Genomic DNA, 27,258 nt, shown 5'->3' on the forward strand with positions numbered 1-27,258 from the left:
TCAACACAGTGGTGTAAATAATTATCAAAGGTTTATAATTTAATACGTCATTGATTATCATAAGTCTAAGAGAAAAAGACCAAATGCATAATAATATGATTTTGTACCAAAATTATTTTCTTGGCAAACTCTTGACATAGCATTATTTATAATATATTTTGAACTTGACCTGTAACTTGTCATGATCAAACAAAATACCTAATATCAAATCAATATCTTCAAGCACCAAGAAAAAAAGTGTAGGTAACTGATATGCCAGTTTGACGGATGGACAAAACGACGGAGTGCACACCTAAATTTCCTTTTGACTTCTCTGTAGGGGACTAAAAAGACTTGTGGGTGTACAATGAGACTGACAGACAAGAAAGGATTACCTCAAAATGCAATTATGTGACATGACACAGTAAAACACACTTAAGTCATTTCATGTTTATTTTATTAGAGAATGAAATATATTATTACACATTTCGTATATTAATAATTTATCTATTTTTTAAAACTGCATGTTTCTTGTGAGCATCTACTTTCTTATGGCCCTGTTTATCTTCTATTTTCTTCTTTCGTAATAGCCTTTTATGTTTTGTCCTATAAGCCTGGAAATAAATATGAGTTACAGTAAAATAATTCTAAAAAGTTTGAACAATTTCAGATTGGCAGGAAGGTGTTTTTATTAATAATCGATTCGAAATTTGTTGAAAACAGAACATCTTTTATATTAATCGTTGTTATACAAAAAATAAAAAATAAATCATTCTCAGAGTTTTGCATGGCAAAACAGTCCCCTACCAGTTAAAAATGTAATTTACTGGAACAAAATACTAACTTAATCTAGAATTGTCATGGTGTAAAAATACAAGATAAGATAATTAGTTTTTATCAATTGAATTATTTCATATTTTTCATGTCAGGGCCTTTTATAGCAGACTATACAGTATGGGGTTTTCTCATTGTTGAAGGCTGTACGGTTGCCTACACTTATTGCTTACATCCACTTCATCTAAACTTTGGTGGATAGTTGTCTCATTGGCAAGCATACCTTATCTCCTTATTTTTATTATAAAAGCTTACCTCAACAAGATCTGCTCTTTTTTGTAACCATTTATCTTTGACAACTTCTAGATCATCCTGTCTACAAAACTTTTTTATTCCTTCTGCAGTATGAATAAATAAACAGTAATAAAATATCTCCAAAAAGACAATCATATATTGTAAATATTTAATGAGCTATAGATTCGAGACATAGATTTTCATAAAGTTAAAGAGAGAAAAAAAACCAGAAAAGCTTCTGATGAGTTTTTTTTTTACACAAAAATGAATTTTGATGTAAAAAAATAGAATGTACACTCTGCAATGTCTTTCCTGCTTCCTTGACCCATTGAATTTATGTTGAAAGTCTTAAAAATAAAGAGTTTTCTGCATATATCACATATATACATAACATTATAAACTATCATTTATATACCGTGGATTCATTATTATTTGTTGAATACCAATCTTCTTGGGTTTCGTGGGTACAGGTGAACCACAAATTCATATATTCAACGAATTACAAATTTTCTATAGATTTGAATGCAGACATTGGCAAAACCACGAAATCAAATACTCATGAAAATGTAATTTTTCCTCAATCAGTGAAAATTGATACCTACGAAAATAAATGAATCCACAGTATAATGACATGTACCCCATATAATCATTCCATACACCAAATATAGTTTACCTACTGCTTATAGTATCTAAGAAATAGCGCTAATCATGTAACTTTAACCTTGATTATCGATCCATTAAATGAGGATGTTATTATGAGGTCGTAGCCAATTGAACCCTGTCAGACAGACATGTTGATTGCAATGAACCCAAATACTATCTAAAGTTATAAGTGAGAAATTCACATAAAAAATTTATAAGAATACTGAAGGGGCTATTGAAATGCAAAAAATGTGGAGATGAAATGTCCCCGCTTGCATATAACTTTATACAGGGACATTACACAAGAAAAGTAAAAGTGACCCTTTCTAAATATATACTTGACCTAAGATTTGTGTATAAGTTTCATAACATTTGGTTGATGAAAGAAAACAGCAATTTTTCCAATTCTAAAGGGGCACAACTCTAGAAAGATAAAAGTGACGAAAACAAAATTTATCTTTAATTTGTGTTTTGTGGTAAAATGAATTATGTATCAGATTTATATGGTTTATTTGAGGCAAACTAATGTTAGAGAATGAAAACAAAAAAGTTATCACTATTTCCAATTGTAAAGGGCATAATTCTAGAATGGTAAAAGTGAAGCCTAAAAAAAACTCAAACTTGATCTGTGTTTCATAACAAACTTAAGTTAGAGAAGAGCAATTTGAGAACATCAAAACATACGACAGACAGACGGTTAAGGGTAAAACTTAATGCCCCTCTGCTAAGGCATAGACATAAAATGTCTTGCAATGTGTAATTGATTTTGAAACAAAAATTCAACCAGGTGCTCCACAGGGCACAGCTTTATATGACCGTAGAAGTTGAACCCTGAACAGTTGGGGCTAGTATGGATACAACATTCAAGCTTGATACAGCTCTGAATTTGGATTGTGATTAAATAATTGAACCAATATAGGTTTCTGACATAGAATGAATGTGGTTTAAGAACTTTAACTTAATTTTTTTTAAATTGGACATTTACCTTTTATGGTTCAATATCCAAAATCAAAATACATGGTTAGATTCGGCATATCAAAGAACCTCAAGAATTCAATTTTTGAAGAAATTTAATATTTACATCGATTTGGACTCACTTGAAAACTGCGCTAAATAATAAGTACATGTTCAGATTCAGCATATCAACGAACCCCAAGAATTCAATTTTTGTTAAAATCAAACTAAATTTAATTTTTGACCCTTTGGACCATAATGCAGACCAATTTGAATATGGGACCAAATATTTAGTTTCTAAATACACAGTTATAATAGCCATATCAAGAAACCCCAATTAATTTTTGAAATCAAACAAAGATTAATTTTGGATCCATTTGGCCCCTATTCCTAAACTGTTGGGACCAAAACTCCCAAAAGCAATCCCAACCTCCCTTTTATGGTTATTAACTTTGTGTTTAAATGTCATAGATTTCTATTCACTTATAATAAAGTTATTGTGCGAAAACCAATAAAAATGCTTATTTGGGCACTTTTCAGCCCCTAATTCATAAACTGTTCGAGAGAAAACTCCCAAAATAATTCCAACCCTCTCTTTTGTTATCATGAACCGTTTGTTAAAATTTCATAGATTTCTATTCACTTATACTTAAGTAATTGTGCAAAAACCAAGAAAAATGCTTATTTGAGCCCTTTTGGGACCCCCTATTCCTTAACTGTTCAAGCCAAAACTCCAAAAATCAATTCAACCCTTCCTATTGTGGTCATTAACCTTGTGTTTCAATTTCATTGTTTTCTATTTACTTATACTTAAGCTATTGTGTGAAAATCAAGAAAAATGCTTATTTGTGCCCTTTTTTGGCCCCTTAATTTCTTAACTATTGGGACCACAAACCCCAAAATCAATCCCTACCTCCCTTCAGTGGTATTGAACCCTCTCTTAAAAAATTATAGAGATCCATTCACTATAACTAAAGAAATGGTCTGGAAACTAAATGCATCTTCGGACGACTACAAAGACGACATCATACCATTATACAATGCCAAAATTTTTTTTGCAGTCGTATAAAAACTACAGATATCATGGAAAAATGATACCTTACCTAACTCTTGCAAGAAAGAAAAATAAACTCATAAAAATTCAAAAGCCCAATACAATCAACTTGATACTTATTGGAAAACTAATAGTATAATGAAAACTCTCTGACAAATTGTTTACAATCAGTAACAAAGCTCTTGTAAGGGAAAAAGTGAATGTATGGTGAAAATCTCATTTAGTCAAATCATAGGGTATGATGGTCTACATGAATAATAACAGAGTAAACTGGGTTACAAACATACAAATTTTTAAAACATTTTTAAAAATATCATTTTCACTGTAAATTCAGAAATTATTGCGTGCATTTATTATTGCGATTTTGTCATTTTAGACTTAAATGCGATTTAAATTTTACGATTTTGAGAAAAATTCTGTTTAATTCATATTAAATATGTTTAAATTATTGCGTTTACAACTCTGTCGCATTTTTCACAATAATAAAAACCTCACAATAACTTCTTAATTCAAAGTATATGTTAAACAAAGTTCAAGTTGTTTCCTTCTAATCAAAACAAAAAGCGAATAACAGTTGTTGTTACTAGGAACAATATATTGTTTGTTTACCATACCAGTTAGAATAATATCTTACCAGATATTCTTTCATCATTTTCTTGGAAGAAAAAGAAGGATTTTGCTGAGCTAAAAACAACAGGTTCTTTCTCTTTTATGTCTTCATCACTGAAATGTTAAAAAGTTATAAATACATATACTAAATGATTAAAATAGAAATTTGAGCAAATCAAAAATTTGTGCATGGTTTGGAAAAATACATGTTTGCAAGTCTTGATTGATTTTAATGCAAATGTTTAAAATGAATTTCTAGATATCGGACAACTTGACACTGACAATATATCAAAATTTAAAATTTTTGTAAGAAATGTTTTGGTCATTTGTAAATAAATCTTGTTTTTCATTTAACCCTTTCAACGCTATACACGGCATATGCCGCGATGACGTACGCCGTTCGCCACTGCTATTCGCGGCATATGCCGCAATGAAAAAGGATTTTTCATTAGGACTCTTAAACCATTCGGTTTTCATTCGGGTTCTCTCTAATTTTCACCGTTTGAATCTAGGATATGCAAGGTCTCATTTTCGCTTGAAATCCCGACAATTTTTATAGTAAAATCATGCAGTAGAAGGAAAATAGAAGGAAAATAAAAACAAATATTTTGACAAATGCAAATGGCGGAAATCGGAAACGAAGCTGTAAATATGGAAAAATTTCAGCATTTCCTTGGCGAAACTATCAACGAGGATTAGTTAAAAGGTTTCTTGTTATCTCAATGTGTTTATTACATTAAATTCGTGTGGGAAATATGATTTGATCGATCATTACGAGACGTAGAAAAAGGGGGGAAAACGGAGGTTGACTGAATTTTTTTAGGACGGAGCTATTTATTTGTGCCACGATTACATAAAACCTTATGTATGGTACAATACGCCACGGAATCGGGCAACTGGTGTCTTCTTTACAATATGGCAGATAAAACAACAAAATAAATGAAGACTAAAAGTACTTTTTATTCAAAATTCAACACAAATGTAATAAATTACACCTTTTACCTGTTAATTACCTGAAAACGCAGGTAACCTGATAAAAATTTCAGTAAAATAATTGCCTAACATTACAGTTCATGCTCTCCTGAGCATTTTTCATGCAATAAATTTCTCTGTATCTCATATAATAAAAAAGATACAGCAGTCTGAAAAGGAAAATACTGTTCTTATGAATGAAATAAAAAAAAATGCAGCAGCAGCAGCCATTTTTCTATTTTTTTGTGTAGCGTTGAAAGGGTTAATAAAACTGCCACTCTACATTAAATGGTCTCTATAGGGTTTTGTTTTAATTCTCATGGGGATATCAGGCTTATGATGCAATCAATTTTGACTGTATTAACACCAGCCAGGATACTACAATGAATTGACCAAGCTAAATAATTTACTTTGTTATTTAATAACTTTTCACCATATGCTATCTTCTATTTGTTTTTAAAATCATTTTTGTTGTTGTTTAAAACAAAGTGGTGTGAGTGCAATAAATTACTAAGTACAGAACTTGTTTAACAAATACAAGATAAGATAATGTTCATGCCAATTTAAACTTATAAAATGAAGATCAAGTCTTCTTATTAGAAGGGTTTTTAAAACCCAATGATGTATTCCCATTTGATAGTCAGAAGAAAATGGATCTTTTTTTAAACTACTTTTATTCAAATTTTATAATCAATTTCCAGATCAAATTTATGGTCTCACAAATGAAAGAAACTCATTACATTTCTTTTCATTTAAATTCAAAACCTTGGCAAATTTTATTTTATTTTTTTTATTGTATCAAAACATTAATGCTGATAAACAAGTGCTGCATGTCTGATTAATATGCTGTGTCTTTTGGTATGAAAATGAATGTTAAAAAAGGGGAGACAAAGTCCTGAATTTCCAGTTACAAAAAAAATTATTGAAAAGAGTACTCAAACCTTCATTTTGTATAATTAAGTTTGAATATACAGATTAGAAAGTTTTGTATGAAAAATGAGTGCATTCCAAACAATTTCAGCTACTGTAAATTCAGAAATTATTGCAAGCATTCATTATTGCAATTTTGTCATTTTATACTAAAATGCAATTTAAATTTTTGCTATATTGAGAAAAATCCTGGTTAATTCATATAAAAAAATTCAAAATGCGAGTTTAAATTATTGCCATTATAACCCTGTCACATTTTTCGCATTAATAAAAACATCCCAATAATTTCTGATTTAACAGTAGTTACTAACCTCATGGAGACATCAGAGTTATCATTCCTATCACCCCTATCAGAATCACTGCTTTCATCATCAAACTGCTGTTCCCATGGAAACAAACTGGATTTGTGCTGCAATGTTTTCATACCACTATCTTCTGCTATAAAATTTTAACACAATGAAAAATTATTTAGTGGAATAATTAATTGTGCAGAGAAGATTAATATATTTACTACAGGACGCCAGATTCAACGATTGAGTTCTTGGTGATGTTATTTGGCATTTTAAGCGAGTGAAATTCTTTCAACATGTGACATAGAGGATTTTACATTCCAAATCAGACCAATTATGTTTTGAATTTACTAAAAAAATTTAAACAACATTTTTGAAAATAATTATTTTTAGAGGAAACTGGAGACCTCAATCACACACTTGTATAAATATTGCACACATTCAATCATTGATGTTCTTAATTGGGGTTTGCTGCAACAGAAATGCTGTTAAATGGTTTAGTTGACTGTTTAGCAATATCTACCACACAGAAGACCAATTTATGACCTTGCTGACATTAGCCATTGATGTCTATTCTATAACATTCAACAAGAAATGTCGTGTTAGATTGCTCATAATGCACTGATTTTCAAACTTGTCTTAGACGTTTCAGATACAAACCTTTCATATTCGTTTATTTTAAAAATCACTGGCAAGAACTGTACACATTAAAGCACGAAAAAAAAGACCTGCTGAGGCCCTGCATTTATTTGTCCCCAGCACCATATTGCCCAGGAAACAAGATAATATGGCAAAAATAATGTGTTTTGTAGTACATTTTTTCTGCTTTTTTTCCCTTTCAGGCCTCCATTTTATTCTTGATTCCTGGATTCACAACATTTATAAACATTCACTCACCATTCTCATCATTTTCAATATCTTTTTCCTTGGAAGTTCCAGTGCCAAATGCTGATAATAGAGAAAATCCTTTTGGTTCATCTAAATCTTTACTGCTTGGTTTAAATGCATCTTTTAGAGAATCAGAAACTTCAAAAAACTTATCCTTGCTAACTTCTGGCAAAACTTCTTCATTTTCTTCATTCTCAGTGACTTCAGCATCTTTCTTCTTTTTTGATGACTTTCTGAAAAAGAAATATTCAGCTTAGTATATTTATATTATGTAACTTAAATAATTCTAATATCAGTAAGAGTATCTTGTAAAAATCTGAAGTTGTTGAATGAAACTTCTGTATGATGTAAATCATTATTCTGCTCTTATCTTTGCAAAAATACAGTTAACTCTCGTTGTCTCGAACTCGGTTGACTCGAAATTTCGGATGAGTCGAAGTTTTCACGTGGTCCCGAACTTTATTCCATACAAAAGAATGTAATTCGACTCCTGATGAGTCGAAATTGGATGAGTCGAAATTTCGGTTGAGTCGAACTAAATTTACTGTCCCAAGGTTAACAAAAGCATTCAAAATTCATTTTTTATCTCGAACTAATACACATATGTCAAAACATGACCTCCGGGATTTAAATGGATTGGAGACACAGGCACTTGTCTCAGAATTTTTTTTCCCTATAAACCTTATTATAACACAAGGTACTTAACTTGCATTTTAGAAAAATGTTAGGTGGTGACGAAGTTCCGTTATATGCCGCTTTATAGGCTGTCAACCCCTCTAAAGCTTGTTATATCGTAAATCTAAATTGATTTATCTATACAATGGTGTATAACATGCCTACATTTGTTGTCCGAATCATCCGTAGCAATCCTACCAAAGCATGTCAATCGTAATAATTTTGCAATCGGCTGAAGAATTGGCAATAAACGCGTCATGCTCCTTGTATATCTCGGTTTCCGATTGGTCAATTCTATGGGAAAGTCTAAATGATTCTCGGAGTTATCTGATCTTGTTTCATTTCATACGTAAAGTCAAGAGAGAGTCTGAAAGGCATTGACGTCATGGGAAAATTTGTAACTTATTAGACATACCACAAACAACACTTCTTAGATTTTTTTCACGGTATATCATACAATTTTACTAACTGTATGATAAGTTCTATTCATACGAAAACTAACAGTTTTTTTTAAAACGATGTTTATAATAAATCATTTACTGCGGCCGTTTATTGCCAATTCTTCAGCCGATTGCAAAATTATTACGATTGACATGCTTTGGTAGGATTGCTACGGATGATTCGGACAACAAATGTAGGCATGTTATACACCATTGTATAGATAAATCAATTTAGATTTACGATATAACAAGCTTTAGAGGGGTTGACAGCCTATAAAGCGGCATATAAAGGAACTTCGTCACCACCTAACATTTTTCTAAAATGCAAGTTAAGTACCTTGTGTTATAATAAGGTATATAGGAATTTTTTTTTCTGAGACAAGTGCCTGTGATTGGAGAGTTAATCTGACAATACACGTGTAATTAAGTTTCCGGTCACTGACCACTGTATTGATTTATGACATGCTATTTCCATGAGTGTTTACCTAAGATTATCTTTTATAGATTTTTTATAAATAATTAGTGAGACATTGTTAATGTTCATGAAAAAGTATTTTTAAATGTTTACAAAACAATTAATTTGTGATTCACGCTAATGAGCTTGGGTGTGTATAAAGTGAGGATTATGGCTTCCGTTGATGATCACCCAAAAACTACCCAAACGGCGTCTTTAATCTTGTTATATTTTCTTTTGAAAAGAAAGAGTGAGATAAAACAAAATGAATAGAAATCAAATTTTTCTTAAATCTCTTGTATCCGAGAATAAACAATTTTGTCTGCTATAACCGACCTGAATATCGAAACTATCGATTGGAAATTACTCTCTTGGAAAAGCCATAGGATTTATTTTTAATTGAAACAATTGAATAAGTAAAAATAATGTCATTATAATAATAAAAGACTCTGACATCTGATACTAGAATATCGATCCCCTTGTCATATTCACACGGATTTATTTTAGCTTTACCAAGCTAAGCAAGAGTTGTGTCCCCTAGATTGTCGAACTTCCGGTGTTCTTTGAGTCGAACTACGTGTATCTCGAAATATTTCTCTGGTCCGGCCGACTTCGACATAACGAGAGTCGACTGTAGTAAAATTATATGATCATTTAAAAAATAATGTTAAATTTATTCATAACTAAATAAGATTGTATATTGTCGTCATTTAAATCATTAAATGTCATTTGTGGTGGAACTAAGACATCAAGTCTAATTCAAACCAGCAATTAGCAAGTTTGCACAGAATCCTTAGTAAAATAAATTATTACCAACAAACAGCCTAAAAGATTGTGTTACTTATAACAATGTTTGTGTGGGACATTTTGTTGCAAGATTCATAAAAGGCTTTTGCTTGCATCTAAATATGAACAAAAGATCTTAAAAGGAGGCTATTTTGGCCATTTTTGCAGTTTTTTTCTATTTTACAAGAAGTATAATGATCTAATTTAAATATGTATTTATGTAAGTAAATCTATGCATTCCATATTTTCTTTAATTCTCCATATACTATACTTATTATCTTAGCTTTTTTCTCCTATAGTCTATGATGCGAAGGATAACTAGTGAAATTGTATTTTCCTATAAATTTAAGGTAATATCTCCACTTAAGATATAATATATACTTTAAGATATAATAGAGTATAAATTGAAAACTACGTTCAAACCTATGATTGCTTTGGATAAAATCCGCAATTTTTATAAGTGTGCATGTAAAACAAATTTCGTCGTAGAAGGGTTAAATACAGCACAAACAACATTTTCCAAAAGACCAAAAAAGGTGAAACAGTATATTTATTTAAAAAAAAAAAACGCATTTGACTAACAGGTCAAACAACTGATGTTCTTTAACCCTGCTGACTGCCATTGGCGATTGCAAAATAAAATTGATCATAAGATGTAACAAAACGGATCTTAATATAAATTTAATACTAAACAGAAAACAATTAACGTGTGGCCACAATGTTTTGCCACAAACATAAGGTGTCAATAGTTATTTTGTACACCAGATCCAGATTTCGACATAAATGTCTCTTCAGTGAGGTTAGGAATCGAAACGGTATTTGGAAGGCCATACAAAATGTACCCTCATTTTTAGATCGACTCTTGAATTTTTAGAGTCAATATAGGATGAACGGATCATATAAAGCGGAGGGAAAATATGATACAAGCCCAAACGAAAAAATATAAACAAGTCTAAATATACTTAAAGTTCAAGTAAAACAAGAAAAATCAAGAAATTTAACAAAATATACACATTTAGACATAATTTGTTGTCATGGTGACGTGTATAAGTAAAATTTGTTTTTATTTTCTGACCCTTAGGGTACTTTGAACAAAGTAAAGATATACATTTCGCTGACCTCCATTAATAATGGACAAAAAGCAATAAGGTGTACTGGAATGATTCTCACAATGTTTGAGTTGATAGTATATTCATATTTTTGAATTTATGTTACAGCTTTGTTGATGTCACCCAGATCAGCTTTGTGTATGGTCATTTTCTACTAATAATATTTAATTTACTTGTCTTTCTTTGGTTGACTTTCCACTTGCACTTCGTAGTGTGTATGGTCTTCTCTACTAGGGTCAAAATGTAAAGCTGATACATCTCTGCAATAGATAAAGCAAACTATATACATTTATCAAGTAACCAAAAATAATTTGCATAATGGGAGACATGATTAATTTCACAAAAATATAAAAATTTAAACTTTCATATGAATATGAGTAATGTAATTGTTCATGGTTTCAAAAATCCGAATTCTTCTTTTATATAAAATATAACAGTTAAAATATGTTACTTTTTGTATACCAAATTTGCCCTGCCACTATCCAACAGATTGATTCTTACTCCATAACTTTGTAAAACAAACGGATGGTATTAAGATACATATATACACACAACTTCTTTCCTAAGGTATTCAGACTTGATTTTATAAAATAATCAAAGAGCTGAATAGCTCTGAAGGGAAAGACGACCCTTGTTTCTATTTAATTATTTTTTTTGGAAAAAGAGGGGGGGGGGGTTATCTTTTGATAGTCTTCATATATAGAATGAAAAAGAGAACAGCTCCAACATGTAGAAAAGTTGACAATATTAAAATCAATTGTTGTTTATGTAATTTCATTTCAATTTGGACCAATGGAACAGATCTGCATCTTCTAAATCTAAACATTTGATTAAAGTTGATAGTTAATTATCTAAAATTCAACTGAATTCTGTCATTTCACAACAACTACAATATTTTTTGAAATATTGATTTTGATCACTGAACTGCAGGCTAGGGCCATTTTTCATTTTTTGTGACAGTTCTCTTGGATTTTTAAGTTTTTTCTTAAGAAAGTGTGGACTGAAAAATCTATCCAGTTTTAAATGTCCATTGTTAAAGTTCCCAGTTACAAATCTCATCACAGGGAAACAGGTACAAATAAAAAAACAATATGATTGATGTAAACTGTGTGAAGCTTGTTTCCAAATCCTAAATTTGAAATATTTGTATTTGTCATGAATAAATATGTTTAAACTACAAAATGCAACATTTAAAAAAAAATTTTTTTTAACATTACAATGATTATGTAGGTACACAAAAATTTAGTTTTAATGGAAGACTACTAATCCAATGAAATGTCACATTTTAAGTGTTTAAATACATTAACTTTTATTTAAGTGGATTACTCATCAATTGAGGTGCTCCTGAATTGGAGGAAGATTCTTCAAAACAGAATTTTTACAGAAAAAAATAATAAGATCGTTTCTGTCCCCTGTAACCTCACGATCTTTGTTTACTAAGTTGTTGACCTACAAATTAAAGTATTGCATGTTGATGTTTGAATCATCAAAAGCAAATATTATTATGTTTAGATTAAACAAATACCAATTTGTAATTAGTGCACGATCTCTGAGAATGATTTAAATAACCAGTGTCAGAAGGATATCCCTGCTTCTTCCAAGAATGACGTCACTATAAAATACAATGTAGGTTGGATATATTTAGAATATCTCGTCTTATAATTTTTAGGGATTGTAAAAGAAACGTAAATAATGTAAAGGGAAATGTGTAAAAAAGTGTTTACAATCAAACTATTAATTTCTAGGTCTCCTTCTCTTCAATCTAAATAAGATTTGTTTGGGGGTTTTCCACACTATAAAAACAAAACGAATGATGTGAGGGAATGTCACTCTGGTCAACCCCATAGGGGATTGACGGCTTGAAGCTGTCTTTCCCCAAAAAATCTACTGAATAATATGAAAGTATGCTGATGGATCCAAACCAAGAATCAAACAAGTAAAACAAAAATAAAAACTATACCTAAACAGTTTTCCTTTCCTTTCTGGTTTAATTTTGGTACCAACAACTTGTTCTAAAATTTTCAATGATTTTGCTCTCTCATCTTCCTCTGTTGGTTCTGGAACATCTACAAACACAACATTTATTGTTATCTGCTCAGCAGCTCTATATATAATTCTGATTATTAACATCTACAAACACAACATTTATTGTTATCTGCCCAGCAGCTCTATACATAACTCTGATTATTGAATATCTACAAACACAACATTTATTGTTATCTGCTCAGCAGCTCTATATATTATTCGGATTAATATCTACAAACACAACATTTATTGTTATCTGCTCAGCAGCTCTATACATAATTCTGATTATTAACATCTACAAACACAACATTTATTGTTATCTGCTCAGCAGCTCTATACATAATTTTGATTATTGAATATCTACAAACACAACATTTATTGTTATCTGCTCAGCAGCTCTATACATAATTTTGATTATTGAATATCTACAAACACAACATTTATTTTTATCTGCTCAGCAGCTCTATACATAATTCTGATTATTGAATATCTACAAACACAACATTTATTGTTATCTGCTCAGCAGCTCTATACATAATTCTGATTATTGAATATCTACAAACACAACATTTATTGTTATCTGCTCAGCAGCTCTATACATAATTCTGATTATTGAATATCTACAAACACAACATTTATTGTTATCTGCTCAGCAGCTTTATACATAATTCTGATTAAACACTCTCAGTCCCATAAATATAATATGATATTGATAATAGAATTACTTATAGACAAGAAATAGGCTGTCAAATTGACAGCAAATCCGGTTTCCTGTATTTTGAAAGTGCTTTCTGGCTTGTTTGACCTGTCACCTTCTATGTGTCTATTTCACAATCTATGAAGGACAATAACTCCTGAACAGAAAAAGTGTCCATACAAACATTGACCTCTATTTTTTCATAAGAAACAATATATATTAAAATTCGAAATGTATTGATAGATCAACTCATTTTCCATGTATCAAGAACAATAACTCCTTAAATGTAAAAGTGAAAATTCACAACATCAAACCTGACGTTAATTTTGCAACAGTAACAAAAAATTTTGAAAGCATTCTTTGAACAGTTCATAAATTCTTGTAGAGAAACTATTAGTAGACCTCTGTTCACTGTACAAATTAATAACCAATTTAAGAAAATGGACTAAAATGAATAAAGAATTAATCAACAAATAGGCTGTCACAACGACAGCAAACCGGATTTATTGACATTTATTTGTATCCTGCCAATATCACAAGAACCCTTAAACTGATGAACGGTGAAATTGAAAATCGTCAATATCAAATTTGACCTTCATTTTGTCATCAGTATCAACATATTAAAATTTGAAAAGCTTAGGTTGAATGGTTCAGGAGTAAATGCACGGACACGACTGGAAAAGCCATTTTTCAATCTTTCAAGAACCATAACTCCTAACGGTAAAAGTCAAAATCATCGTTATTGAACTTGACCTCCATTTTGTCATCAGTAACAACATATTAAAATTTGTGAAGCTTCGGTTGAACAGTTCATGCATAAATGCACGGACACAACTGGAATTGTCATTTTTCAATCTTTCAAGAACCATAACTCCTGAATGGTAAAAGTCAAAATCGTCATTATTGAACTTGACCTTCATTTTGTTGTCTGTAACAACATATTAAAATTTGAAAAGCTTTGGTTGAACGGTTCATGAGTAAATGCACAGACAACATTTGGTTGTTGCCCGCCCGGCCGCCGTACATCCCCAAATCAATAACCGACATTTTTGTCACAAAAATCCGGTTAAAAACCTAATGCTACTAAAACTGATAATTTGAGCATTTTTTCATTTACCGAAGTGTGGTGAGTTTGATACCTGTATAAAAATTCATTTCTATGATAAATAAAAATAAATAGAGACAAATCATTGAAAATCTGATAGAATGAACAGAAAAAGTTCTATAATTTTACATTTTTCATTGCTTATTTGCTTAAAATTAATGTCAAATTTGTCACATATCTGTTTTTTTACTTTTAGATAATTTTTATGTTTTGGAGTAAAGTATGACATTCATTTTTCTGAACTAGTGTACATTTTAGTTAAAGGGCCAGCTGAAGCCCCCCTCAAGGTGCAGGATTTTCTCTCTGAGTTGAAGACTCATCTGTGGCCTACAAAGCCCTACATCAGATTAGATTTTTCAATAATTTTCTAAATAATAATCAGGTACTTTAAGCAGACTTGAAGTTAACCAATACTCCAGTTCTGAACTGTTTTATTTACTGATTGTGTCATAATTTTAATAATAAATAAGATAAAATTTTCATACATTGTAAAGAAAAAGAAATTTGCTATAGTTACATGTAAATCAAATGTGATTTGAAAACATACCTTCTTCCATGTCTTCTTCTTCACTATCTATGAATTTTTCATCCAGTTTAAATCTATCATCATTACCATAGCGCGACTGTAATTCCATTCTCTACAATTTACATAAATAAGTTTTAAATTAAGAAGAATGCAAATTTTTACATTTATAGCTAATCTTACAAAGCAAATACAGAAAATTAAAAAAAAATAAAAACTCATATTCTTTTCTTTTTTATCAAACAAAATGGAAGATAACCAAATATAATCAACATTCTTACATCAATTTATAAGAGGGGTAACACTACAAAACTGATGTGGGAATAAGGGTTTTAATGAATAAAAGGGACAGGAAATTATGAAATTTACTTCTTGTCTTAATTCTAAGGTGATGTTATTCAAATCATCATTGAACCTAATGTTAAAACTGAATTTTACATCTTGAATGACAACAAGGATTTTAAATAAAAGTGTATCTGTCATGTCACAAAATATTAATCTTGGCACTCTCTCTCTGCAAAGCAAAACAAAGATTAAGAATAGCATTTTAAACACAGTTCCTTTGCATTAATAGTTTTTCAACAACACACAAGGACTTTGTAACATGAAAAACAATAGCACTTTAAAAGAATTTTGCAGCAATCAACAGCTATTTGATAATAAAATTGAGAATGGAAATGGGGAATGTGTCAAAGAGACAACAACCCTTTTTTAATGTATCCCACAGAATATTTCTTTGAATTATCAAATATATAAACTCTTTATTTGCATTATCCTGAATGTATATCCATATCTCATTTTATTGATATCTACAATAAAGGGAAAACTTCTCTCTCATTAATCCTAGTGTATTAGGGAAAAGAAGTCCATAGAAGATGAATGAAAAAACTTGTAAAATTCCAAATTCAACTATCTTTGATTATTACCTTGTAAAAAAATCCACAAGAGTCACTCATTGAAAGCTTCAATTATTTTGTTGAGACATTTGCGATCCTGTTTTGACAAAACTTGTGGAAAACACTTTGTATTGAAGACCGTATGTTGAACTATAATGGTTTACTTTTACAAATTGTGACTTGGATGGAGAGTGGTCTCATTTGCACTTATACCACATCTTCTTATATCTATCTATATTTTGTGAAATTAAATTGAACAGCAACCCACCTTTTGTCCTGATCTGCCTTGAAACTCTGGTCGTATTTTGAACATTTTTTCATCATTTTCACTATCTGTTGATTCACTCTCTGAACTATCAAATAATGTTGGAACATTCTTCTACAATACAAGTTACATAGAAAGTTAGTAAACAAGTACAGAATAAATATTTTATTGGGTGAAAAGTATTCAAAATTTTTAAAATTCCAGCACACACATTAATCTGTAAGCAACACCATGTGAACAATCATTATATGTCCCTATAAAAGGATAAAAAAGCTGGATTATAAAACTTGCACTAATATCAAGGCATACTGTCACCAAAAAATCATTTGAATTCCTTGACAACAGCAGCCATTTTTATTATTTTGTTTTGCAATGTTTTTTTCTGTTGTTTGTTTACATGTGAAATATTGTTTTATGCTTTGGGATTTTTATTTAGAGCCTACTAAATGCAAAAGTTAACTAAGCAACATATTTTTCATTATCAATTAGAAAATGTTCCTCAGTGTATTTCAAACTTGCAGAATATTCAATTTTTATTCCTCTAAGAAATCTACAGTAAATATTTAGTTTATCATAATATATATTCTTCAAGTATCTTTAATTCTTCTTTGATTTTTTTTACAATGTTACTGATATGAAAAAGCATTATCATACAAAGTCAATGTTATTGAATTTGAGAATAGCTTGCATTAGTCTATACAATGTTGGGGCCTGGGGTCTTGGTCATAAAACTTTGCTCAGTACTCAGAGTACAAAATTAGTGCTCGAAACACATAATCCAGTATTTTGATTGGTTGATTCTTGGGTCTGAGTACAAAAATCGTGCTTGAAATTTTTATGATTGCAAGGCCAGGTAATTAAAGATTTCACAATTCCATAAGTAATAAATACACTCATCATAAATACCAGGATTGTCATTTTGTAAATGTGCCAGATGCACATTTCGCCTACAAAGGACTCATCAGTGACCCATCGAATCCAAAAAAATAACATGCAAAATAACTGATTTTATATGACACTGTATGCTAAATTTTAGAGAGTGTCTGATCAAATTGGTGTGTTTGTTTAAAAGTTTTACCTTTTCAAAAGTTTTACTGTTTACTGCTTCCTCAAAATTACTGTCATCTGTAGAATCCTCTTCTTCATCACTACTTGCATTGACCTCTGAGGCGATGCTATCACTATCACTATCATCAAATATTATCTTCTTGTTTGACCTATTGGAAGCATCCTAAATATTGAAAAACAAAAAATACTTGCAGACTTAAGGGTTAGTTAATCTGATAAACTTAATATTTGTTAATAAGAATACTTTTTGCTTTGTCAGCTGTAAAAAGTTCTGCCTCTTCTTTAGGAGTTCTGTATTTTTGTTATCATGTTTTTTTTACTGTTTATATAAATTAATCAGTGTTCTGTCAAGTGTCTTCAAATACCACCTTGAAATTATAGAAACACATTTATAATACATCCTTTGGTGGTACACTGAATTAACTTTATCTTTTCAACGTTATATTTTATCTTATTTTTTTTTAAATCTGTAACTTATGATGCTTTTTTCCACCAGGTATTAATTTCAACTTCTTTCATCAATATCATAGAGACATATACATAAAAAATAAATATGGATAACTTTTTAACTTCTTAAACTGTTCAAAAAATCTTCAAAATCACAAAAAAGTTTAAACTTAAAACATTTCCTTCTTTATATAAACCTAAAATTTGGTTCCCCAGTCTGTCAGAATCCTAAAATTTAGTTCCCCAGTCAGAATACATGTAGTACTCATTCAGGTATTTGTATACTTACAATATTAGCCAAAGCATTTTGAATGGCAGACTTTTTAGCAAGGGTTTCCTGTTGTTTCTGTTTCAAAGATTCTAGTCTTTTCTCATTGATGTCTTTGTTAGATTTCTTTTCTTTTGTTGTACTTTTACTGGACAAATTTAGCTTTTCACTCACTTTTCCCTCTAAACTGTCATCATTTTTCACAACAGACTTGGACAATTTTTTCTTTTCTTTCGTTGTGCTTTTACTGGACAAATTTTGTTTTTCACTCACTTTTCCCTCCAAATTCTCATCATTATTTACAACAGACTTGGACAATTTTTTCTTTTCTATCGTTGTGCTTTTACTGGACAAATTTTGTTTTTCACTCACCTCTTCATTTAATTTGTCAGCATTATTCACAAGGGACTTGGATACTTTTTCCTTTGCAATATCTTTTCCCTTTAAAATTTTATTAGTTAAATCATTTTGTGAATTAATTAAAGGATTACTGTCTTTTGTTTTATTTACATCTTTATCAGATTTTCCTTCAATTCCCGATTTAACATTCAATGTAGAATATTCCAGAACTTTATCTGTCTTTTGACTAGAATTTTCTATTTTATTCTTTTTCATAGATAGAGTTTGTTTTTCAGTTTCTTTTTTACTCACTTCCTTAGCCTTCTGTGACTGTTTCATTGCAAACTTTTCAAAATCACTATCATCGCTGTCGTCTGCTGAATAGCTATAACTAGATTCATAACCTTCAGGAATTTCTCCTCCAATCAAACCACTAGAATATTCATTTACTATTGATCCATCAATTTTCCCAGAATTCTTTCCTTTAGATGAAAGCAATGGAGAAAACTCAAAAACATTGTTAAACATACGATCTGAATCATCTGTGGGTGACATACATTTTGACTTATTTATTATTTCATCAGTATCTGCAGATGATGCAGAAATATTTCCATCATCATCTTCAGGAAGAACAATTTGTGATGGCTTTTTTTGTGATTTCTTCATATCTTTTAGCACCAAAGGTGTAGCTGGACCTTCTGTTTCATTAGATTTATTCTTTTGAATCACTATGTCATCTTTTTTACTTTTTGCATTTATATTTTTGTTAGAATCAATAACTTTAATATAAGTACTTTCTAAACTATTTGCATCCTCGCATTTATCTGATTCTGTGTTTTCATACAATATTTTAGTTCCTTTAAATGGCTGAATCTTGGGTTTTGTCTTTTTTTCCTGGACATAATTACTTGGAAGTTTGTTCTGAGTATTGGATCTCAATTTCGATACATCAATATTTTCCACTGGGTCTTTTGGAGAAATTTCACCATTTTGCCTGATTTTGGATTCAGCTATGTCAACACTACAAGAAACAGTTTTGTTAATGCTGTCATCCGAGTCACTTTCATCAGAAGATTCTGGAGTAACTTTTTTTGAAAATGACCTTGACCTTGAATCCTTCAGTGATGTATAATAAGAGTCTGAATCAGCGTCATCACTGTCAAATGTCTGACCAAGTGGATCTACAATGGCATCCCCAGAAACAACCTCAAAGTCAGGTTCTTTATTCAAGTTTAAATTTATTTCAGTTTTGTCGTTTAAGTACTTCTCCTTTAGTGCCTCAAAATCATATTTCTTCTGCTTGTTCGGTTTCTTGGTCCATTTTGGGAATTCTCCCTTTCGTTTTCTGTAAATCTCGCTATCAACATCCTCCATTTCTAAAGTAAGAATTTTTCCAGTTGACACAGTTGAAGTCTCTTCTTCTTTCATTCTTTTTACATTGTGGCAAAACTTTGAAGGGTCTACTTTTAACACTTAAAAATGGTTAAGGAGAGAAAATCTTGAATAAGAATGGCCATATATCATATTACATTGGAAATGACTTTAAACTTTAAAGATGTAAATATTGGAATTTAGTGTAGCACACAGGTTTCATCAATCAACTTATAGCTGAAATAATTAAATGGATGATTGTATAACTTAAAATCAAGACTAAAGGTATGAAAAGCTTAAAATAAAATTATGGAGCAATACTTATGAAAATAATTCCCTGTTTATGTTGTGTGGAGCTAAAAATCTGATCAACCAAAATCTGCAAATTATATTGAAGAGTATAGAACATAAATAGAAAACCATCATAACACTGGGGTACCACATCACATGAATTTTTTCTTGGAAGATCTTATCTTCTACACTTCTAATTTGAATAAAATTTAACTTAAGGTAGTCTTTTAGACAAACATTTATTTATCTTGTGTATAGGTGATGATAAATTTTTTAATATAAATATTTAGTTTAAAAAGTTCGTGTAATCCCTGATGCAATAAAATACATTTGCTTCAAACTATATATATATATAGGAACGGATTGGTGCCAACAAACATTTGCACTCACAATTCAGGTTGGTGGTTTGAGAATACAATGTCTACAAAACTACATCCTCTTTAATCATGAGTAAAAAAATTTAATAAGGATATTTTTTTCTTGTCTTTATTCCTGATATACACGACTGGTAATACTCTCCCATACTTTCCAACAACCCAGTTCTGCAATACACAAATCATATCTCTTTCAGTATAGACAAATTAACACAAGGTACATAATTAACAAAATATTCTGTGTATATGTCAATAAGACAGAGATCCAATGCCAGTATATATGTAACAAAAAGAATAGATATCTATATGATGATGATAATAGATTGGTGATCACAGCCAGTGGCAAATATTACATGTATATGTAAATGAGAACTTGTTAATGCAATATGAATTTGAACCTTGCTTAACACCAATGTTTTTTCCTAAAATTCTGAATAAACTCCAAATTCAATTAATACTCAGCTTTAGACTGCTGAGCTAATTTTTTAACGTTCTCATTCAGAAGGTAATCCATCAAACAAAGATATGTCACTCTATCTAGAACCATCTTATTGACTATAGGTCTACCCAGTGGGGGATTAAGCCATTTGAAAAAGAGGGGTCCCAACCCAGGACAAAGGGGGTTCCAACTATATGGCCCCATTCAAATGCATTGATCGTCCAAAAAAAAAAGGGGGGGTTTCAACCCCGGAACCCTCCCCTGGATCCGCCACTGGTCTACCAGTCTTTCCTCATACTACAAGACCACTGAGGGAGTTGCAATATATCTGTAAGTCGACATTGTTTGTATTCTAGTTCTTTGTTATATGACAATAATTTGTCCTATTTAGAAATCATGCCACATTTTTTTATTCAAATGATCCTTAACAACAGCCAAGTGTCTTCACTACAAGTTTTAAATAAGTTTAATCTAGGTGTAGGAGCAAGTTATTAGTTTAATAGACCTAAATGTTTATCCATACCTTCTCCCCTGGAACCTTTGTACCAGGTACACAGCCTCTCATTTCAGCAATTGATGGATCAGGAAGATTTTCATAAGGATTATGATATTCAACGGTATCATGCATAGGTTTTCTAGGTTTCTTTTCCTCCGAAATAAATCCATTTTTTCTTTCATTCTCCAGTCTGAGAAACACCAAAATATTTATATCATAATTTTATTGTACATTCATGACATTAGCATGAATTTTTTTTTGGTAAATTAAAATATTTGCAAGGAAAAATTATACATGATTAACTGATCCACTTCCATCATTAAAGGAGTAGGGCCGAATTTGGCCTCAAATTTCAGGTTCAGCTGACGAAATATTTTGACCACTTTTTAAACACTTAGTGTTTATTTTTTTTGAATCAATAAGTTTATGTGATAGATTTTAACTGATATGGTCATAAAAAACATACAGATTCAAGCTGAAATATGAAAAATCTATCAAATTTGCCGGAAAATGTCACTTTTCGGATGGTTTTTGTAAAAAATGAAAGTGGCTACATCCGTGTTCATCCTCAACCTTTATATATATTATGTATTATCATAAAATACAACTTACATTTCAATATTAAGGATTAACACGAATGCGGCCACTTTTGTTTTACATGAAAACCGTCTAAAATTTAACTAAAATGCTAGATTTATGAAGATTTCAGTAATTAAGCATGACTTAGTGGTCCTAGTACCCAATATATGTGCATTGTATCGTCAAAAACAGCCCATATTTATGTAGCAGAAACATTTTACTGTCCAATAAATAACTGAAAGTTTACATTTTAACAATTTTGTAAAACTGCTATATTTTGGGGCAAAAAAAGGGTCTTACAGGACCTACTCCTTTCTTTTTTGATTTTGCAAAACCTGTAAATACAAATGCTGATTTTATCTATTCAAGCCTCCATTGTTGTCTATATTAGTTACTAAAGAAGACTAATGACAACAGTCCATCTGAAAATTAATTGTAAGTAATGTCTAAATAAAATTGTGAATGGAAATGGGGAATGTGTCAAAGAGACAACAACCTGACCAAATAAAAAAACAACAGCAGAAGGTCACCAACAGGTCTTCAATGTAGCGAGAAATTCCCTCACCCGGAGGCGTCCTTCAGCTGTCCCCTAAACAAATATATACTAGTTCAGTGATAATGAACGCCATACTTATTTCCAAATTGTACACAAGAAACTAAAATTAAAATAATACAAGACTAACAAAGGCCAGAGGCTCCTGACCTGTCTAAAGAAGGTATCAGAAGATCATGGTACCTTTATTTTGTAATGTTATTTCTAACCCCACCACTGTTTGCAAGCACAACTTTTATATTGGTAAACCTCAAACCTTGTTATAAAATTCTCTTTTGCCAACTGTAACCTTAGTTCTGATCCTTTCCATTTTGTCTTGTCATACAAGGATATACCTAAATATTGTATTAAAAAAGTTATTATTTCAAACTTTCAAAAACTAACTGCTGCAGATCATTATGGGTCATCTTTTTGAATAATATTGTTGGAACACATAAAAAAAAATCATATCTTATTTACAAATTTAAGACTTACCATGTTCCTTAAAATACTTTAACATACATCTCATAATTGAATATTGTCCTGAATATGCATGAAATATTTGCCACTGGACGTTAAGCAACCAACAATCAATCAATCATAATTGAATAAGACCAGAGAATCCTTCAAACTGATGTCTGTGTGTGGTACAAAAAAAAATATAATAAGAAATATGTCTTTTGGGAGAATTAATTCTAACAAGAGTAATTATCATTAAAGTGGATTTCTTTTTTCTTTTAAAAGTTTTAGTTTTCTGTTTGCTTGTCCTTATACCTTCCCTGAAAATTGATACATTTTGTAAACCACAGATTTCTAATATATCACATTTGATAAACTATGATTGAATAAAAAGACTTACATTTCTGCAAATTTTCAGGTGTAGATTTTACATTTACATATGCAAATATCTTGTCTGGAGCATCTGAAAATATATTTTAGTTAAATTTAAACTTTTGAATAAACAACAAATGTACATTTTGACCTATATAACTGGAATTCTGTAAATTTTGGCAAAAATAAGCTCAGCAGTTAGTTCTCCCATACTGATATGATTTATAACATACATGAACATTTCTTAAATTGACAATCTTTAAATTTATTAAAATTATACCAAGAAACTATGGAGCAAAACTCCCTCATCAAATTTGATCTTAGATGGATTTAGCTATCACTTTTAAGTCATATATAGCTCTTTACATTTTTGGGTTCTTTCAAATATTTTTCTTTGACGACTTTGAGTGTTTCTGATGAAAGTAAGTCCAGAAAAGCACTACCTAAATGCAATCTGGTATATAAATTTCACAATAAAAAATAGATCTTCATAATCTGTCTCTAACATACATGTATATGTAAAACCACTTTTCAATTCAGCAGGAACAAAATATTCCCCTAAATTAATGTGCATCTTTGTACACATTTAGTGTACATGTAGTAAAAAAATGCTAACTTATATACAGTATAATCATGATAATTAATGAAAAACAGTGAAAGGAGGAAATACAGGACAACTTAAAAGTTACTGTACTTCAATATGCATTTTTCATTACAAAATGCAATGACAAAACATAATATGGAAAAATACATGATAATAAATAATTTATACTTGTGTTGTAAATTCATAAGAAATGAATTTTCTTCTTGAACATTAATTACCATCAACTTTTTTCTTTTTAATCTGCACATTTAAAACTTCACAGAATCTTTGAAAGCGTTCAGTTAACTCTTCTTCTTTTATTTCTTTTGAGAGGCCACCAACAAATATCCTTTTGGCATCACTCATCTCATCTTAAAAAAATTATATTAACATCACATCAATACACAAAAAAGTTTGAACAATTAGAACTTCTTTATGTTATGATTGTAAATAATACTCAGTATTATAAAGTGTTTTGGTGAAAACAAAAAAAAGACAGAAACTGTAAGAAGAGCTAACAAATACTCCCCTCATAAATTTAGGTGTAATACCACCAAATCATAGTATGTCACATTGGGTTGTACAATATATATGAATAATGAACGAACAAAAATATTCCTCTGAATTTGACAGTTGTGTGTATTTACCTAGTCCAAATAATTATGACGTCTTAAAAGGCGATTTTTTTGTAATGTATTGATGCCTTACTGTATGGCATCTACAAATAAAACAAAAACATTTTCAAGACATTAATATTAAGGCGTCGTAATAAAAAAACAAACTTTCAAGACGACATAATAAATTTTGACAGTGGACAAGTTGGTTCTAGAGCTCAATGCATTGTATGTTATATATATATATTATGTATAATGCTGACTTAAAATAAAATTAACTAACTTACTTACTAGAACTTGGCTACATGTACATTTGTAAGTGAAAATCACCTAGGGGAGGATTGGGATCCCGCTAACATGTTTAACCCGACACATTATGTATGTATGTGCCTGTCCCAAATCAGGCACCTGTAATTCAGTGATTGTCGTTTGTTTATGTGTTACAAATTTGTTTTTTTCGTTCATTTTTTTTATATATATATGGCCGTAACTTTTCTTGTTTGAATTGTTTAAATACATTGTCATTTCGGGGCCTTTTATAGCGGACTATGCGGTATGGGCTTTGCTCAGTGTTGTAGGCCGTACAGTGACCCATAGTTCTTAATTTCTGTGCCATTTTGTTCTCTTATAGACAGTTGTCTTGTTGGCAATCACACCACATCTTCTTTTTTATATCTATATTTTTGACACTAAATATGTCACTAACAGACAAATGGCAAGACCAACACCTTTGCATACATAAAGTATTGAGTTTTTTAACCCTCTTGCTGCCGTTGAGTTTTAAAGGTTGCATTTCGTGTGCCAGAAAATATGACAGCTCAACGTCTGTGACGTCACATGCATAACAATGACAGCATTTTATATATGACATCATGCCATTATGACCGCTACTTTTGGGACCCATTGAAGAAGAATATTATCATGTTTAAATTTAGGTCTCCGTTTTAATTGAAAGAGATATACAGCAATGATGAGAAGCTTGTGTAAATTAAAACATGGACATATTTGTCCCTCAGGCACAAGAGGGATAAATTATATTTAACTAATAGTTTAAAGAAGAAGATATTATGCTAACAGACCAAGCAAATGAATAAATGTACTACATTTATTCATTTGCTTGGACAATCTGTAGCCTACTATAATTTTAAAGAGTCAAGCATTCTTCTTCTTCTTTAGGATTCTAGCAATCCTTCAATTATTGAAGATTATTAGGCGATGTCGACTATAAAATTTATAAGTTACACTAATTTAACAACAAAAAACCAAAAATAACAAAATCAAAATATCAACATAACGTATGTACATTTGAAAAAAATAAATTGTGATAAAGCTATATACATTTGATAACAGAATAGTTAGGGATAGAATATGGGGATGAGAGCAGATTCTGAGATCATACTCTTGAATCCCTCTACTGTACTGCATGATACTATTTGTTGTGGCAGATGATTCCAATTTATAACCATTCGTGGATAAAATGAATATTTATAACTGTCTTTAGATGTTTGTATTTGCCTAAATGAGTGTGGATTGCTATGTTTGTTTCTATTGTCAAGTGGGATCAAAAGATTATATGTAGCGACTGCAACAATTTCATGAATAATTTTGTACAAGAAAACAAGTCTGTATTGTAAACGCCTAATTTTGAGTGGGTACCAATTTAGGTCTGTCATCATTTCAGTAACTGAGCTGGTGTTATGGAAGCGGTTGCATGAGAAGCGTGCTGCTCTTCTCTGAACTTTTTCAATTTGTAGAGTTTGTTGTTTTTGATGTGGGTCCCAAATTGTTGAGCAGTACTCTAGTTTTGGTTGGACAAGAGCTTTAACTTTCGGTGATGCTTTTTTTTAGGTTTCAATGAATAAATCCAAGGGACTGGTTTGCTCACAGGAGGTTGAAATCCTATCAATGAGGGTCTATAAATATGTCAACTCGACTATCACAGTAGAGCTTCTCTCGTGTTGCAGCATTTTATTTTGGATTTTCCCTTAGAACTTTTTTATTGAATTGAAAGATTTGGCAACATCAATATAACTGTTATTTGAAAAGTTAGGCCTAACTATTTTGTAGAGACAACTTTTTCTAGAGAGTGATTGTGTAATTTATAAGTAAAGTCTAAAGGTTTGCGTTTTTGAGTTACACTGAGAAATTATTATGTTGCACTTGCCACTTATCAGGGTGTTGCACTTATCAGTATTGAAGTAAATAAGGTCAATACCGAAATTCTGATAACTGTATAAAATATATCATTTGGGAGGAATCTAAAAATGCAGAAAGCGCTGCTGGTTGAATTCTTTTCTTAGTAGCCTGTGACTTCAATGTGGTTCTACTAATGTAAGCACGTGTAGTTTCCTTTTTAACAAATGTAAACAGGAAGTAAAATTTCGTGTGTAGTATCAAAAACGTAACGGAAATAAAAACGCGGGAAGTTCGGAATTAAAGGTGTCAGACCACCAATTAAAAATCCCTATCTGTTCAACCAAATTTTGCAATTTTCACAGCTTTCTAAATATTTTACCTTAAGTTTAACTTCATAGAAACCAGGTATATCCTGAATTGTACATGTATCAGCATTCTACATGCCAATTTTCACCATACCTTTAAAGCCTTCTAACAAATTAACTGACCATCAAACAGAGATACTCAAAAAAACAAACCTGGTTTTCTG

General features: G+C 30.7%; 1 protein-coding gene across 2 annotated transcripts; it reads right to left on the reverse strand.

The window, feature by feature from the left end:
* Positions 1-419: 419 nt before the first annotated feature.
* On the reverse strand, positions 420-26,974 carry LOC134725116 (nucleolar protein 8-like). Of its 2 annotated transcripts, none has more exons than XM_063588677.1 (17): positions 26,809-26,974; positions 24,219-24,350; positions 23,425-23,487; positions 22,843-22,921; positions 21,482-21,644; positions 20,619-20,687; positions 18,166-19,956; positions 17,440-17,592; positions 16,365-16,475; positions 15,225-15,315; positions 12,811-12,916; positions 11,024-11,110; positions 7,396-7,619; positions 6,520-6,643; positions 4,332-4,420; positions 1,069-1,151; positions 420-593 (listed from the first exon to the last, which is right to left on the reverse strand). In XM_063588677.1, exons 2-17 carry the CDS (start codon positions 24,343-24,345, stop codon positions 483-485), a joined length of 3,471 nt encoding a protein of 1,156 aa, XP_063444747.1. In that variant the 5' UTR covers positions 24,346-24,350; positions 26,809-26,974; the 3' UTR covers positions 420-482. The 2 variants fall into 2 exon arrangements, with proteins under 2 accessions (XP_063444747.1, XP_063444740.1); XM_063588670.1 differs by having other exon boundaries at positions 6,520-6,646.
* Between the last annotated feature and the right edge of the window lie 284 nt (positions 26,975-27,258).

Source organism: Mytilus trossulus, chromosome 1, assembly GCF_036588685.1.
Source record: "Mytilus trossulus isolate FHL-02 chromosome 1, PNRI_Mtr1.1.1.hap1, whole genome shotgun sequence".
Classification (NCBI taxonomy): domain Eukaryota; kingdom Metazoa; phylum Mollusca; class Bivalvia; order Mytilida; family Mytilidae; genus Mytilus; species Mytilus trossulus.

Bases quoted from the DNA above. Each gene is read 5' to 3' on its own strand.
- LOC134725116 (XM_063588670.1), bottom strand. From the start codon at position 24,345: ATGAGTGATGCCAAAAGGATATTTGTTGGTGGCCTCTCAAAAGAAATA. The intron at 23,488-24,218 runs GTAATTAATGTT...ATATATTTTCAG, and splicing joins TAAAAAGAAAAAAGTTGATG to ATGCTCCAGACAAGATATTT. The intron at 11,111-12,810 runs GTATAGTTTTTA...TATCTATTGCAG, and splicing joins AGGAAAGGAAAACTGTTTAG to AGATGTATCAGCTTTACATT.